This window comes from Pseudorca crassidens, chromosome 13 (assembly GCF_039906515.1).
Source record: "Pseudorca crassidens isolate mPseCra1 chromosome 13, mPseCra1.hap1, whole genome shotgun sequence".
NCBI lineage: Eukaryota > Metazoa > Chordata > Mammalia > Artiodactyla > Delphinidae > Pseudorca > Pseudorca crassidens.
In genome coordinates this window covers 66,275,245-66,289,756 of record NC_090308.1, presented here as the reverse complement: position 1 = coordinate 66,289,756, position 14,512 = coordinate 66,275,245, and the positions used below count along the sequence as shown (strand labels likewise).

General features: G+C 39.8%; 1 protein-coding gene across 1 annotated transcript in view; it reads right to left on the bottom strand.

Moving 5' to 3' along the window:
- MDN1 (midasin AAA ATPase 1) overlaps positions 1-14,512 on the bottom strand; it is a 155,097-nt gene that overhangs the window by 121,736 nt on the left and 18,849 nt on the right. The window contains exons 3-10 of the mRNA XM_067702559.1: positions 13,896-14,120; positions 13,433-13,540; positions 13,160-13,352; positions 10,134-10,376; positions 9,772-9,903; positions 6,836-6,939; positions 4,882-4,996; positions 1,124-1,317 (exon numbers count right to left, since the gene is read on the bottom strand). Of these exons, the coding sequence (XP_067558660.1) occupies positions 1,124-1,317; positions 4,882-4,996; positions 6,836-6,939; positions 9,772-9,903; positions 10,134-10,376; positions 13,160-13,352; positions 13,433-13,540; positions 13,896-14,120 (1,314 nt within the window). The remainder of the gene's footprint in view (positions 1-1,123; positions 1,318-4,881; positions 4,997-6,835; positions 6,940-9,771; positions 9,904-10,133; positions 10,377-13,159; positions 13,353-13,432; positions 13,541-13,895; positions 14,121-14,512) is intronic.

Below are 14,512 nucleotides of genomic sequence, written 5' to 3'. Positions count from 1 at the left end.
AAAAAGGGGGGGCGGAGGGCAGAGCTTACTTAGGTCTGGGAACACTTGACAACAAAGACTCTCCTTTTCTTCTGGCAACTGAAGATAAACAGTGTCAGGAAAAAGAATGAGTGGTCCCAGTCCCTCTCCTACCAGGAAGTGACCTAGAACTCACTTCTCCCCATCCATGCCAGACAAGGTAGCAGGAGACAGGGAGCAATTAATTCTCAGAGCAAACTGAGGGGAGTTGCCCACACCTAATTCTCATTTCTCAAAGGGCAAGTCAACCACTGAGAACGAAGCGCAAAGGCATGGATGGAACTCACTATACAGAGCAAAACCCAATAGTCTTTTATTTAAGACCCCAAGCATCACAAAAGGACATCTGGTGAAAGAGCTATGTCAGTAACTATTCCCAACTTTGGCTTTTAAAGTTATTTGTTAAACTTCCAGTTATAAGTAAGTCCTAAGGATATAACGTACAACATAAGTACAATTAACGCTGCTGTATGTTATATATAAAAAGTTGTTACGAGTTCTCATCATGAGAAAAAAAAATTTTTCTTTTACTGTTTCTTTAATTTTGTACCTATGAGATGACAGATGTTCACTGAACTTATTGCAGTGATCACTTCATGATGTATGTAATCATTATGCTATATGCCATAAACTTATACAGTGCTCTGTGTCAATTACATCTCAATAAAACTGGAAGAAAAAAGTTATCTGTTAAAGTTAACATAATGTTACCTTCATAAGCCTTCCCATTCAGTAACTATAGATCTCAAAAAGGGACTGAACACTATGAAGTAGCCCGAACGTCTAATTTCAAAACCTGACTTCTTGTAACCACTCAGTTCTAGCTGCTAAGAACTTCTGAGGGAAGCAGTTTTTAAAATACCAATTCAAAAGCGTTTAGCCCAGGGCTACCCTGGTGGCGCAGTGGTTGAGAGTCCGCCTGCCGATGCAGGGGACACGGGTTCGTGCCCCGGTCCGGGAAGATCCCACATGCCGCGGAGCGGCTGGGCCCGTGAGCCATGGCCGCTGAGCCTGCGCGTCCGGAGCCTGTGCTCCACAACCGGAGAGGCCACAGCACTGAGAGGCCTACATTCCACATAAAAAAAAAAAGTGTTTAGCCCAGTACCTGAGAGACAATTCTCTCCCCTCAAGGCTTAGTCTTTTGTGTTCCCATCTGGCTTCTGAAACTTCCTCGAGTGCCTGTTCCCCTCCAACAGAACTATCACTCAGAGGGTGATGTTTCTCTCCAGTAAGCTGGATGTAAATGTCAAGCAGGTGATCGGTTGCTACCGATAAGCTGGGATATCTATTTTGAAGAACCTGACAGAGAGAGAAAAAAAAGCAAAGAAAATTTAGCAGCAGACAGTGATTTTTAAAAGCACACATAAACTGCTGCTGACACTAGTCAACCAAAAATGAATTTTTCTAAGAAATCTGTCATCTTAACCAAGTATAACAACTTCCACCCTCACCCATACCTCCCACCCCTCAAAGACCATGACTTTTTCCTGCCCAGAACTCAGTTATCTGGCAATCTCACCACCTATCACACAGCTTAGGGTATAGAAGCTAGATGGGAAAAGGGTCTCAAGCAACATAGGCATCCAAGTCCCAGGCACTTACTCATTGAAGTATCCTTCAAGTAACATGTACTCTAATTTTTTAAACACAATTCTAGTACAGTCATTAAGTCATTTCTCAGACAAAAGCAAATAAGAAGCAGTTAATGGGAAAAGGAAAGTTTTTTAAAGCAAATCACAGTAAAAGGAGCTAGTGTTAAGTCCTGATAAAAAGTAGTTTTTATCAGACAACAGAATTTAACAAGCAAAAGATCTAGCCCAATTCACTTTGATAACTATTAAGAATTTTGTGCAGTATAATACTTGGTGCCCATAATATTGGTTCAACGCTTTTATTATATGGATTTGCTAAGTCAAGTCTACTTGAGAAGGAAGAAAAATATCATGTATATATTAGGAATATTACACCCTAATACATTTAAATTGAGAAGTATATCACAATTCCAATTTATATATGAAATATCAACATATTTTGTATATATTAAAGTTGTAAGGTCCACTAAAATCTTTTAACGGCGTCATCAAGTGGTAGATCTCATAGATTTTTATTTCTTCATACTTTTTTAACTGGAGGATTTTACAACAAATATTATTGAAAACATATTTCAGATGTATTGAAAATTAAGGACAGAGAAAGAGAATAATAAAATCAACAAATTCAATTTAATGGATACACATGTGGATATTTCAAATACAGAATATACATTTTTTGTGTATGGAGGGAACATTTTCAAAATTGCCCATGTATTTGTGGACCCTGGCTACCATAAACAAAATATACTTATTTCCATCACCCCTAAAACAAAAAGTTCCCTTTTGTCATCACTCCCTTCCTCCACATCCCCGTCCCTGGAATCCTGCACCTGATTCAGATCTCTATACAGTTTTGCTTTCAAATCTATCATATACACAGAATCATATGGGATGTAGTGTATAGTTCGGTTTCTCTTACTCAGCATAACGTTTTTGAATTCGTCCAGACATTACTGTATGTATCAGTAGTTCATTCTATTTTATTGCTGAGTAGTAATTCCAACATATGAGCATGTATATTTATGATTAAGGTGAAAAAAAAAAGCTGTTTTTACTTGAAAAAAATTTGTTAGGTTTAACACTTTAGTAAGGGCTCAGTTATTTGGAAAAAAAAGTTCTGAATAGAGATTTATATGTACCAACCAATTAGTCATTTTCTACCTTAGTCAAAAAACTTCTTTTGTTATTAACATGAATGTCAAAATTTAAACACAATATCACATAATAAACTAATCTAACATGATATGGTTAACAATTTGATATGTATTTTGGAGATTCATTCCTTTAATAAGCATTTATTAAGTACCTACTTTGTAGCAGGCACTATTCCAGGGACAGAGAAACAAAACAAAATAAGGAATGGAACCCATCCTCGAGAAACTCCCCCTAATATAAGATGCAGATATGAAAGCAAAAGCAAGCTTGCAGCCCAAAGGACAGCATGGTCAGCCCTGCTTGGGAGACCCGGGAAGGTTTCACAGAGCAGGAGAGGCACCTGGCAGAGGTCGCTGGTGACTGTGAGAGGGGACTGCCGGCAGAGAAAGCAGGCCATCTCTGGTGCCAGCACGTGAGGCATCAAGGCACATTCAAGGTGTACGGGGGAGACAAGGTGTGAGAAACTGCTAGGGGTAAGTTCCTGGCACTTACTAGGTATGAGACTAGCATTATGTAAAGAGCTTGTTTTTTGAAGTATAATTTGATATTTCAGCAAGAAGTCAAAGCCAGTCTTTCTAAGCATAAGATGGCTGTGGTTGGCAGCAACAGAAATGCAGTTCCTTGTGTTCCCCGTGAGGTCGGCATAGGAGATTATTTTATTTCCTAAGTAATACACACAAGGTTTTTAGCTACCAGTCATTTATTTAGGAGAGTGTTATTAGGATTAGTAAGTCCAGAAGCTTAAAAATAACTAGTGAGCTTCTGAAAGTCAGCTACCTAAATATGACCTAGGTCACTGAAGCGAGGAGGTGTGTGCTCCTGTCGCACCTGCGGTGAGCAAAGTGACACACTGCTGATCAAGGCAGGAGTGGAAGGAGGAGTTCTGGCTCATCCTTCAAGTACAGAATACAGTAAGAACAGAGTGGCTGTCAAACGTTCTTCTCATCCTCTCAATCCCCAATAAATTACACCTAAATGTGAACTTCAGCCCTCCCCTTTAAAGAAAAGACTCACAATTTAAGTCTGAAAATAAAACATTTAAAGGTCCGCAACAGCAAAAGAAAGAGGAGCACTATGACAAAGCAATACAACAAACATTTACAAAATGCCAGGCACGGAGTGGATGCTGGGGACACCAAAGCTGAGTTAAGTTACTGGAGGAGCTTATAGTTGAGGGCGGCAAGAGGGGAAAAGACAGACATACAGGACACACAAATACACAACTGGGAACTAGAGCGAGATAAGAAACTCTCAAGTGTAAAACAGGCTGTAGGGTTATAAAATCACACCATCAAGGCAAGGCTTCTTAGAGATTATACTATCAAGGTTTACCCAGTAATCGGTGAACTCTGAAAACCCCTCTGCTAGTAAATACCTAAATGCTAGATAAAATATTTGAAAAGGTTGTCTGGTGCCACTTATTTATCTAAAAACTTATACCAAGGAAGAGGAAAGCATCCCTGCCATGACTGAATGGTCACTGACAATGCTTTATTTGTGGCTCTCCAAGATGAAACGTTGGAAGTCAGGACGCTTCCCAAGTGAGGAGGTAGATCCAAGGGGAGACAGGAGGTTGGCAGGGTAAGGTGAGGCACACCTCTCAGTGTTCGCGGAGAACCAGAGATACTACAAAGTAAACCTATGTATAACACCTTTAAAATAAGTCATCTCAATTTTCATTAATACCCAGATCAAAATGTACATAAAGTTGTTAAGTGTGAAAGATATTAGTTACGAAACAACTAAGTATAAAAAAGGTCCTTTGGGGACAACTGGGGAAACTTAAACATGGTCTGAGAATTAAGTGCTACTGAGGAATTACTATTCATTTTATTGGGTATAATAATCATTACGGTTATATATGGAAATGCCCTTAGAGATGCATGAAAGTATTTAAGGGTGAAATGCTATGAGGTTTGCTTTCAAATATATTAGCAAATAAAAACTACTAGATGAAATTAATACAGTAAAATGTCAGCATATTAACTGTTACATTTAGAGTGACGAGTATTTTGGTGACTCATTGGGCTATTTCCTCTGTTTACATGTAAGTCTGACACTTTTAATAACGAAGAGTAAGAAAGAAAAGCACTGATACTTTCAAATAACCCCATACCTCATTCAGTTCTGTCTTATCCATGTTATCCAGGTAAATTTTGGTCCAGTATTTGTCTAGCAGAGTAGCATGGCTATTTAGCGGTCGATACCAATTTCCTCCACAGCTCAAGAGTCTGTATTTCAGAATGAAAAACAGAGTCACACAAAATTCCCAATTTTAATCTTGAATTATGCCCCTGGTTATCCCTTGCTAGACGTTATCTCACATCTGAGTAAAACTCACAGTTCCTTCTGGTGCCAGACAGCACTATGTTGGGCTTATAGGGAGCATGACAATGAAAGGCTGCCACCAAGCCAGGTTTGACTATTTTCCTAGGGGGAGTAATAGGGCTTTAACCAAGTTATTTTCACATCACTGCAAATGATCCTATTAGACGTTTTGAACTGAACAACATGTTCCTTTTCCTTAAGACATAACTTCAGGAAAAAGAAAACCTAATCCAAGACCAACAGCACTAAAAATAAGTTCACTGCTTATTACCAAAAGCGACAGTACCTAAAATTATTTAACATGCCCAGAAGAGAAGGAATATTCATTAAACACATACTCTGGGCAAGCCATGGGCTTACGCCTAAGCCATGTAATTTAATCTTCACAACAACTGCCCTGAAGGGATGATGCCTTTCTTTTCTTCTAACTGTAAGGAAGAACTGTACGGAAGAGAAGGAGAGTAATGTCCCTTGCTCACTCAACTATGACTACAAATGGCAAAGCCAAGAACTGAACTCAGGTTTGTGTGACATACTTCTATGATGTCCCAGGACTTTCTGGGAAATGTATCTAGCAGGAAAGAACTTCACCATCGCTGTGAATAAAACTAACAGGGCCTAGCAAGGTCTTCCTTAGAACTGTTAGCTCTGCATTCCATCTGGAAGTGAATGTTCACAGAGGTACAGTAAACACTAATATAATCACTAAATACAATGTGGCATTATTTTCACTCTTGGGCATTTTAAGACCTTAGAGAAGCTGTACAGTTATAGACAAGTAGGAGGAAATAAACCACTGCCTTCACATTATTTTAAAAAGTAGATAGGGACATACACTAAGTTTGCTTAGGTTTTATTCCTTTGTTGATGCTTATACTCAATTTTTTTAAATGCCTGAGGTCAACATGGCTTTATCATCACCACCATCATGGCTAGGCACTTACTATGTGACAGGTCTTTAGTCACTTCACCTAACCTTCATAACTTACACCAAGTTGTAAAGTAGGTGTTATTGGCCCCATCATAATCAGTCAAGCAAGGTACACACAGGTACAAAGTGTCAGTGTCAGGATTCAAACCCAGGGCTATCTGACAACAGTCTCATCTCTGATTATGTTTGAAAACATGAAAACAAGACAAAGATTTTTAAGACTGGTTACTTATTTTTAAGTGGGGGAAAAAAACCACTTTTACTTTCTAAATTAATTATCTCCATTAAAAATAGTCAGGAAGGGGCTTCCCTGGTGGCGCAGTGGTTGAGAATCTGCCTGCCAAAGCAGGGGACACGGGTTCGATCCCTGGTCCAGGAAGATCCCACATGCCACGGAGCAACTAAGCCCGTGCGTCACAACTACTGAACCTGTGCTCTAGAGCCTGTAAGCCACAACTATTGAGCCTGCGTGCTGCAACTACTGAAGCCCGTGTGCCTAGAGCCCATGCTCCACAACAAGAGAAGCCACTACAGTAAGAAGCTGAGCACCGCAACGAAGAGTAGCCCCTGCTCACTGCAACTAGAGAAAGCCTGCGTGCAGCAATGAATACCCAACACAGCCAAAAATAAATTAAATAAATTAAAAAAAAAAAAGTCAGGAATGAGAATGTTGAATCTGTCATCACTGCTAACTAACCTTTCTTAAAATGGGCCCAGAGAACTCTATTCCAAGACTTTTGTACTCAGCACTCTAGCATGCGGACTTAGGAAGAGGCTCCATCGTGGGAACAGAAGGGTTAATGGGACATACCTCCTGGTTGCAAAGAACTGAAATCCAGGAGCCACTTTCAGACAGTCACCTTGGCCAGGAATCAAGAGCTCTCCATTCTCCAAGAGAGGGATCAGCACGGAAACCTAAATCACAAAACCCCAGTGATAAAGCTATTAAGACAGAAGTAACAAACAAGAAAGCAAAAAAACCCTCTCACCAAATGATGAACACGTCCTTAAAGTAAACCCTACTTCTCACAGCATGAACTGGGGTCAAATGCCAGGCGGGAATACTGGAGTCACCCACACTGCAGCAGAGCAACTTATTCATTCAGCATTCACTGAGTTCCTACTATGGACCAGAATCAAGCAAGACAGGAAAAATCCAGACATGACTGAGGCTTTACAGCCTAGAGTCTGACGGGAGATAGCCATGCAGACCACCATACAGCATGATCGGTGTGACCCCCAAGGAGTGTACAAAACGGTATGTGAAGACAGAGGGTGGCTGTAGATCAGTGTGGAGTAGTTTAGAAGCAGGGCAGTGAAGCCATTCTAGAGGTAATGACATTCACTGAGTCTGAAAGTATGAAGAGGGATCAGCCTGGTTTGTTGGGAGAGCAATGGCACATTTACTCTAGGCAAAAATATTCAAATGGATAAAAATGTATATGCCTAAGAGCATGGCATGAGAGGACTCTTACAGTTAGGGTTAGGGCAGAACGTCTATATGAAGTAGTGGAAAAATACTAGGCTTAGAGATAAATGATAAAAGGCCTTCTGTGCTGAGCTAAGGAGTTTGAATTTTTTTCATGAAGTTGTTGAGAGGAGTTTAGTCTGAAGAAAAACCCATTTTTTATTTTAGAAAATGAACTGTGCAACAATATGGAAGATAAACTGAAAGAGAGCCAGCCTGGAGGGAAAGAAGCGAAAAAGGACACCATTCAGGTAACAAAGGTAAGATGGTAGGATAGATTAGATAGACAGACAGATAAAAAAAAGAAGACCTGTGCTAAGGCAGTGGGCTAGGAGGGAACAGAATAAGAGATAAGGGGAAAGTACTAAGCAATATCAGACTAAGTGAATGTGGGACTAGAGAAAGGAGACACATCAAAATTCTGGCTTGGTAATTGTGTGGCAGGAAAGGCTGTTGCAGGAAAGAGCAGATAAGGTTCATTTTGAACATCCTGAACCTGTACCTGCTAAGGAAGATCCAAGTAGAGATTTTTCAAGAAAAGTATGGACTAGACATATGGGTCTAGGGGATGTGAGTTTATAGAAGTTTGAGGAAAAAAACAGTAAGAACAACAAAGAGCCAAGGAAGAAGGTCCTAAAATGTCAAGGTAATTTTATTAAGCATCCTTATTTCATACATGGCTAGGAAATGAAAGGAAAAATATTATAGGGGCAACTCCAAGATAACTCCGACACTTGAAACAAAAGACAACCATCCTGAATGAGATCTATAAAAGCCATAAAAGCTACCTTAAAATAGTAATTAGTTAGCAATTAGTTGAGAAGTTCTGGAAATAACAAAATAATAATCAAAGGTCCAGGTATGTTTTAAAATAAACACAACTTTACTATAATGATGATGAAGTTTAAATCAACTGAACAGCATACCCTCTGCAACCAAATGTATTGATAGTAACAGAAGGGGAATGGTCTACACAAAATGGAACTCAAAGTACAAGAATTTTCTGATGTTTACCAGACGTTGCCCAAGGAAGATCAATACAGAAACTAACAGTTTGGTCTTGAAATCTGGATTTGGTCATCAAAGAATGTACTTGGCTATGGCAAAGGGATAGATCCCTAGGCTTCATCATGACCTGAATGGAATATCCCTTATGTTCATCTACCTTCTTTGGCTCAAATTCTATGATTAATAATACTAATGACTTCCCAGGTACCCTGATGTCTGAAAAAATTGCCCAGGAAAGAGAGCTATAGAAAGCGCTAAGACTCAACAAATACTTTTAAGTTGGCCTTGCAGTTTATAATTCAGTTTTATTTTTAAGTCTCATTGGTAGTAGTCATCCTTGGCTCTGGGCTTCTTAAGAAATATGACTCTCCAGCCCTATAAAACTGAGCATTAAAATCTTAGAACATGGTGGTCAAACTAAGCCAATAACCCCATTACATTTTTACCTCACTAGACTCTAAAATATGTGTGTCATAAGACACACACATATTTATAGCCCCTCCTTCCCCATACATTTCCCTAAACCTAAAGACCTTTCCCACCTCTCCTTCCCCCTCCCCCATCTCTGTCTCCAATCTCTCTCCAATCCAAGAGGGGAAAGTCCATATACAGGTGGCTTTAGGGTTCACGGTAAAAGAAAATTAAAACCAATCTCAGGAAAATCTACCCAAAGGAAGATTTTTTTCATTCTGGAATACATTTTTTGGGTCATAGTTTACAGAATACAGAAGAAACATGGACTGCCTCCATAGCTAAATTTTATACACATATAAAAGTGATCTTTTTGAAGTCAAAAATATACATCCAGTTTATTTTCCTTAATGGAACAAAGACAAGCAGGCTCTTATTATATCATCTCTTCTTTCATCTGTCCTCAGCCCACTGCTCTACAAATGCCATAGCCAGGGAGCTGGGTCTCAAAGTTCTCAATGTATATGCAGCATGGATTAAGATGTTTCCCACCAAGCCTATTCTTGGAAAGTCTGTGAAATTGGTCACATTTTCAACTAAAGGAGGAAAAAAACTACTGTGAAATTGATCACATATTCAACTATTAAAGGAAACAGTACAAGCAGAATTTTAATAATTTTCTATCAAACAAGAGATCAGCCCAGTAATCCAAGAACTCAAACCAGATTAGGTAGATAACCAACATACCATCTCTAATGAAATACCTATGTTGTTTAAATAATCCCCCAGTATCACTATTAACACAATTCTCATTCTCTTCAAAGACAAGAAATTAGCAAGTTACTAGGGAGGTGACATACCACGTCCAAGGGAGCATAGTCAATATCCTCCAGAAGGATCCAGTGTCCATTTGTGGCCGCCTGTGTCAGGGTACCAGGCTGCCACACAAACTCTCCTGGGACATCTGTGCAGCGATACATTCCCAACAGCATCTGCAAAAAGATTATTGAAGCCACACACCTGAGGAGCCAATGCTACATCCTGCGATTAGTTCCATTAAACTTCCACAGGGTTATAACAGGTACCTGAGGTTTTACAGCGTGGTCCCCTCAGTTATGAGGAAGACCAATAACTATTCTCATATCCTCTTAGCAAAAACAATATTTTAATGCAAATATTCACAAGTATGCTCACCAACCAAAATCTGCCATTTCTTACTTACCTTACTGTCGGTCTGAGCTCCAAGCTGGACTTTGAGAAGCTGAGGGGGCTTCCTTCTACCTGTCATTGCAGCTAAATGTTCAACTAAGGAAGTTTTCCCACATCCAATTGGTCCTTCCAACAACACAGCATTCTGAGAAGCCACTGCCATAGCCAGGGTCTGAAGATTTCTGCAGACTGACTCAACCAGCACATAAGACCTAAAGGCCAGCTCCTGTTCGCGAGAAGAACTCCGACTACTGGCCTAAGGAGGCAAGTGAAAAATAAAAGTCGTATCAAGAAGAGTCTTTCCATCAAAGGGCACAGGTTAATTTCTACAACAGTGCTTCCACCGGCTTTTACATAAACCTCTGCCAATAAATTGGTAGTACAGGACCTACAGTAACAACAAGTATGTTATCCAAAGTAAGGATCTGACTTTTTCACTTTCCTTTCTCCCCCGCACTCCAACTCTGGGGAGAAGGGTGGGAACTCACTAACAAATTTAAGAAAAAGTCTCCCAAACTTTAAGAAGCCACAAAAATTGACACACAGGGGATGGGAGCAAGCCTCATCTCTCATGACTGGATTTTTGTTTTTCTTTACCTTACCATATTCTAGGATTTCACGTCTAAGATCAAGAATGCACAATACACTTATGAGACCATCAGGGGAGAGTAAGGACACTGAAAGGATACACTATAAAATTGTTCAATTTTTTCCAGGTGTAATAAAGAGTTCTGGGAATTTTTTAAGTCCTTTTTTTCTTTTTTTAAAAAAATTTTTATTGAAGTATAGTTGATTTATAATGTGTTAATTTCTGCTATACAGCAAAGTGTTTCAGCTATACATATATTATTTTTCATTATGGTTAATCACAGGATACTGAATATATTTCCCTTATATATACATCCTATATATAATAGTTTGCATAAAGTCCTTTCCTTTTACACACACACACACACACACACGCTAAACTACAAGCATACCTCAAAGATTTTGCAGGTTGAATTCCAAACCACAGCAATAAACCAAATACCATAATGAAGCAAGTCACACAAAATTTTCGGTTTCCCAGTGCAGATACAAGTTATGTTTACACTACACTGTGGTCTATTAAGTGTACAACATAGCTTTATGTCTTAAAGACAATGTACATACCTTAATTTAAAAATACTTTATTGCTAAAAATGCTAACCATCATCTGAGACTTCACCAAGTTGTAATCTTTGCAATAGTAACATCAAAGACCACCAGTCACAGATCACCATAACAAATATAAATAATGAAACAGTTTTAAATATTTCAAGAATTACCAAAATGTGACACAGAGACACGAAGTGAGCAAATGCTGTTGGAAAAATGGCACCAACAGACTTGCTCAAGGCAGGGTTGCCACAAACCTTGTTAAAAAAAAAATGCAATATCTGAGAAGCACAACAAAACAAGGTATGCCTATATTTAGCTAAGAAATGATGTGGTATCTGGGAGTTGCTTCAAAACAATATGGTGTGAGGACAGTGTTCAGAAATATAAATGCAACATAACTGATCATGAATTTATAATTACTGAAGCTGAATGATGGGTACATGTGGATTCATTACACTATTGTTTCTACTTTGGAATACGTTTAACATTTTCCATAACAAAAAGTAAAATAATAATAATAATGTACCCAATATATTTAATGGGTAGTTTCAGTTTTGCAAGATGAAAAAGTTCTGGAGTTTCTTTGCTGACAATGTGAATATACTTAACACCACTGAAGAGCACACTTAAAAATGGTAAAGATGGTAAACGTTACATTCATTTTACCACAATTTAAACAAATTTTATTAACAATGGACCTAATACGACACAGAAAAAAGGACCTCTTGGAAAAGTGCAATGATTATTAATTTTAAGGAATGGTAAATTCTCAAACATAGCTTGTCCCCTAAAGATATGTGAGGACAAAATGAGATTCAGGGCTGGAAGTTCTTGAACTTTTTGCAGAGCTGTTACTCTTAGCAACCGGCAGGCAGGCTGGGCTGTAGCTCCATTCTGCACTTCTGCCCCAGTGCTCTGCCACTGCCACCCAGTATATCAAGCCTACTCCAACCAGAATCCTTCCCTATGTTAAAGTTCTAATGCTCCAAACCTAATCTACGTTAGGAGAGCGGTTAAAGAGAGGTGGGGAGGTTTTCCTGACCAGAGGGAAACACAAGGCGCTTTGGAAATGCTGGCATCTCAGTGCTGGTGACAGAGATATTTAGTTTACGAATGATCATGCAGCTGTACACTTAAGACATGCACTTTTTTATATCTATATTATACTTATCTTTTTAATTTTGTACTTCCCAGATACAAACTGATAGATCAAGGAATGACTCAGGACTTGTTCCAGGAAGAAAACTGGGTGGGTCTGACCATCAGACAAAGTGACAACTGACTAAAGACTGCTGGGGAAAAACAGACTGGTTCCCAATGTTCCCAGATTATGGAACCAGACTCTGATTTATAAGACTTTCCAAAGTGTAGCCTGGAGGCACACTCTTGGAAAGGTCATTTGCTATGGCAGGGGAAGAGCTCACTACAGATGCAACCCTCTCACACAACAGGCAAAGAGAATATTCTGACAGAAAGAGGCCGGGGAGTTACACCTGGGCCTAGCCCTGTCTCTGCCAAAGGACAGCCCACAGGTCCTGGGCAAGTCATTCTGCCTTAGTTTTACATAAATATGGTATCACAACGTGGGCCACCCAACTTCAAACAGCTGTTGTAGCGAGTAAATGAGGTCATACACGGAAGAGCTTTGCTAAAGTTAAAAGCTTTTGCATAGGCATCATTACAATTTCTGACTTCACACTAAATAGGGACAAAGTGACTATCAAAGAGGAGGGTCCTGGGTGAATTTCTCTTACTCTCTCCTTGAACACTTCTGTAAGTGGAACAGTAATCTGGCAAACTCGATTCGGCTCACACCTAGAACACAGAGCCCAGCCAAGGAAAAATGCACACTCAGTGTTTGGATGGAAGAGGGCACACACGCCACTGCTGTCAACATACCTGCTCTCCAGGGCCTGGCGGCTGCCCAGGCAGCAGCACACCACAGACAGCAGTCACCCTGGAGGAGAGGTCAGCTGAAACAAGGTGTCCTTGTAAATACTGCAGCTCCTTCTCCTTACGCCAAAGGGAGGCTTCTGGATTGGCCAACACCAAGGCTTTCTCTAAGTCCTGCAGCTGGGCCTCTTCTAGTAACCTGAGGAAAATGAGGATCTCATCAACTACTCTAATGCCCAGTAAAGCCACATCGAGATCTCCAGGAATGCTCCTGCTTACCTTAACCTGAAATGGATCAGTTCCTCACTGTTAAAAATCTTCTTAAGGAATGATAACTTGTGCTCTTCATTCATACAGGTGACCAAAGAAAGACAATTGGCTGTGTACCTGAAGAAAACCAAAGTATATAAACTCAGAACCTGCAGCTGATTCTAAAGAATAAAGGAAATTTGCTAGCCAACTGAACACTAGAAAAGGAAATCTTATAATTAACACAGGGAAGGGTAGAAAACACAAATCAGGCAAAATAAATTCACCTAATGGAACACAAAACAATGGAATTCCACTCATACCACCTGATTTCCCTCTGAAATGACACGTGAAAGGGAATAAGAACCCCAAAGGGACCAGAACAAAAATAACATCTTTTAAAAGGTTTCCCTTCCCTCCTCATGCACACAACTCCAGACTCCGCCAACCATCCTCACACTAGAAGCACAGGAACAACCCAACAGCTACGCACCAGCGGACCAAGGTGTCATGGCTCCTGAGGAGTGGGATGCACACGCTCCAGTCCCAGAGCTCCCGGAACACAGACTGCTCTTGCTGCAGAAACTTGTAAGCTGCTTCCATCAGGTCCCGGAGCTTCATCCGTCTGCGCCCATACCGGACTGGATTTGCATCTGAGCTCTCTAGGAAAAGTCTTTGAAAGACTGGAGAAGTGTCCTTGAAATACTTCAGGGCAAACCTTCAGAAAGAAAAAGAACTTTCATTCCTTGGTAAGAATATCAAAGTATACATATCCACTTAATGAGACAACGGAACATAACAGTAACTCCCAAGGGTTTGAGAACCAAAAGAGATGAATGCTTAAAGCCACTAGTCCTAAGATTATATTCTGTTCAAGTTCAGGAACCAGAATTGCAGCATGAGATATCTAAGAGGAAACCAAAACCACAAGAACTTATCACAAGTGTTTACTACTGAAAATAAACTCATTTTCAACAAATATTTATTGACTTCTCACTATGAGTCACACACTGTGTTTCAGACACTGTGTTAAGTCCTGGAGGTACAAAACCAAGAAGATACTTTCCTTGAGGAGCCTGCTATCTAGGAAGGAAGAGAGTCACAGAAACA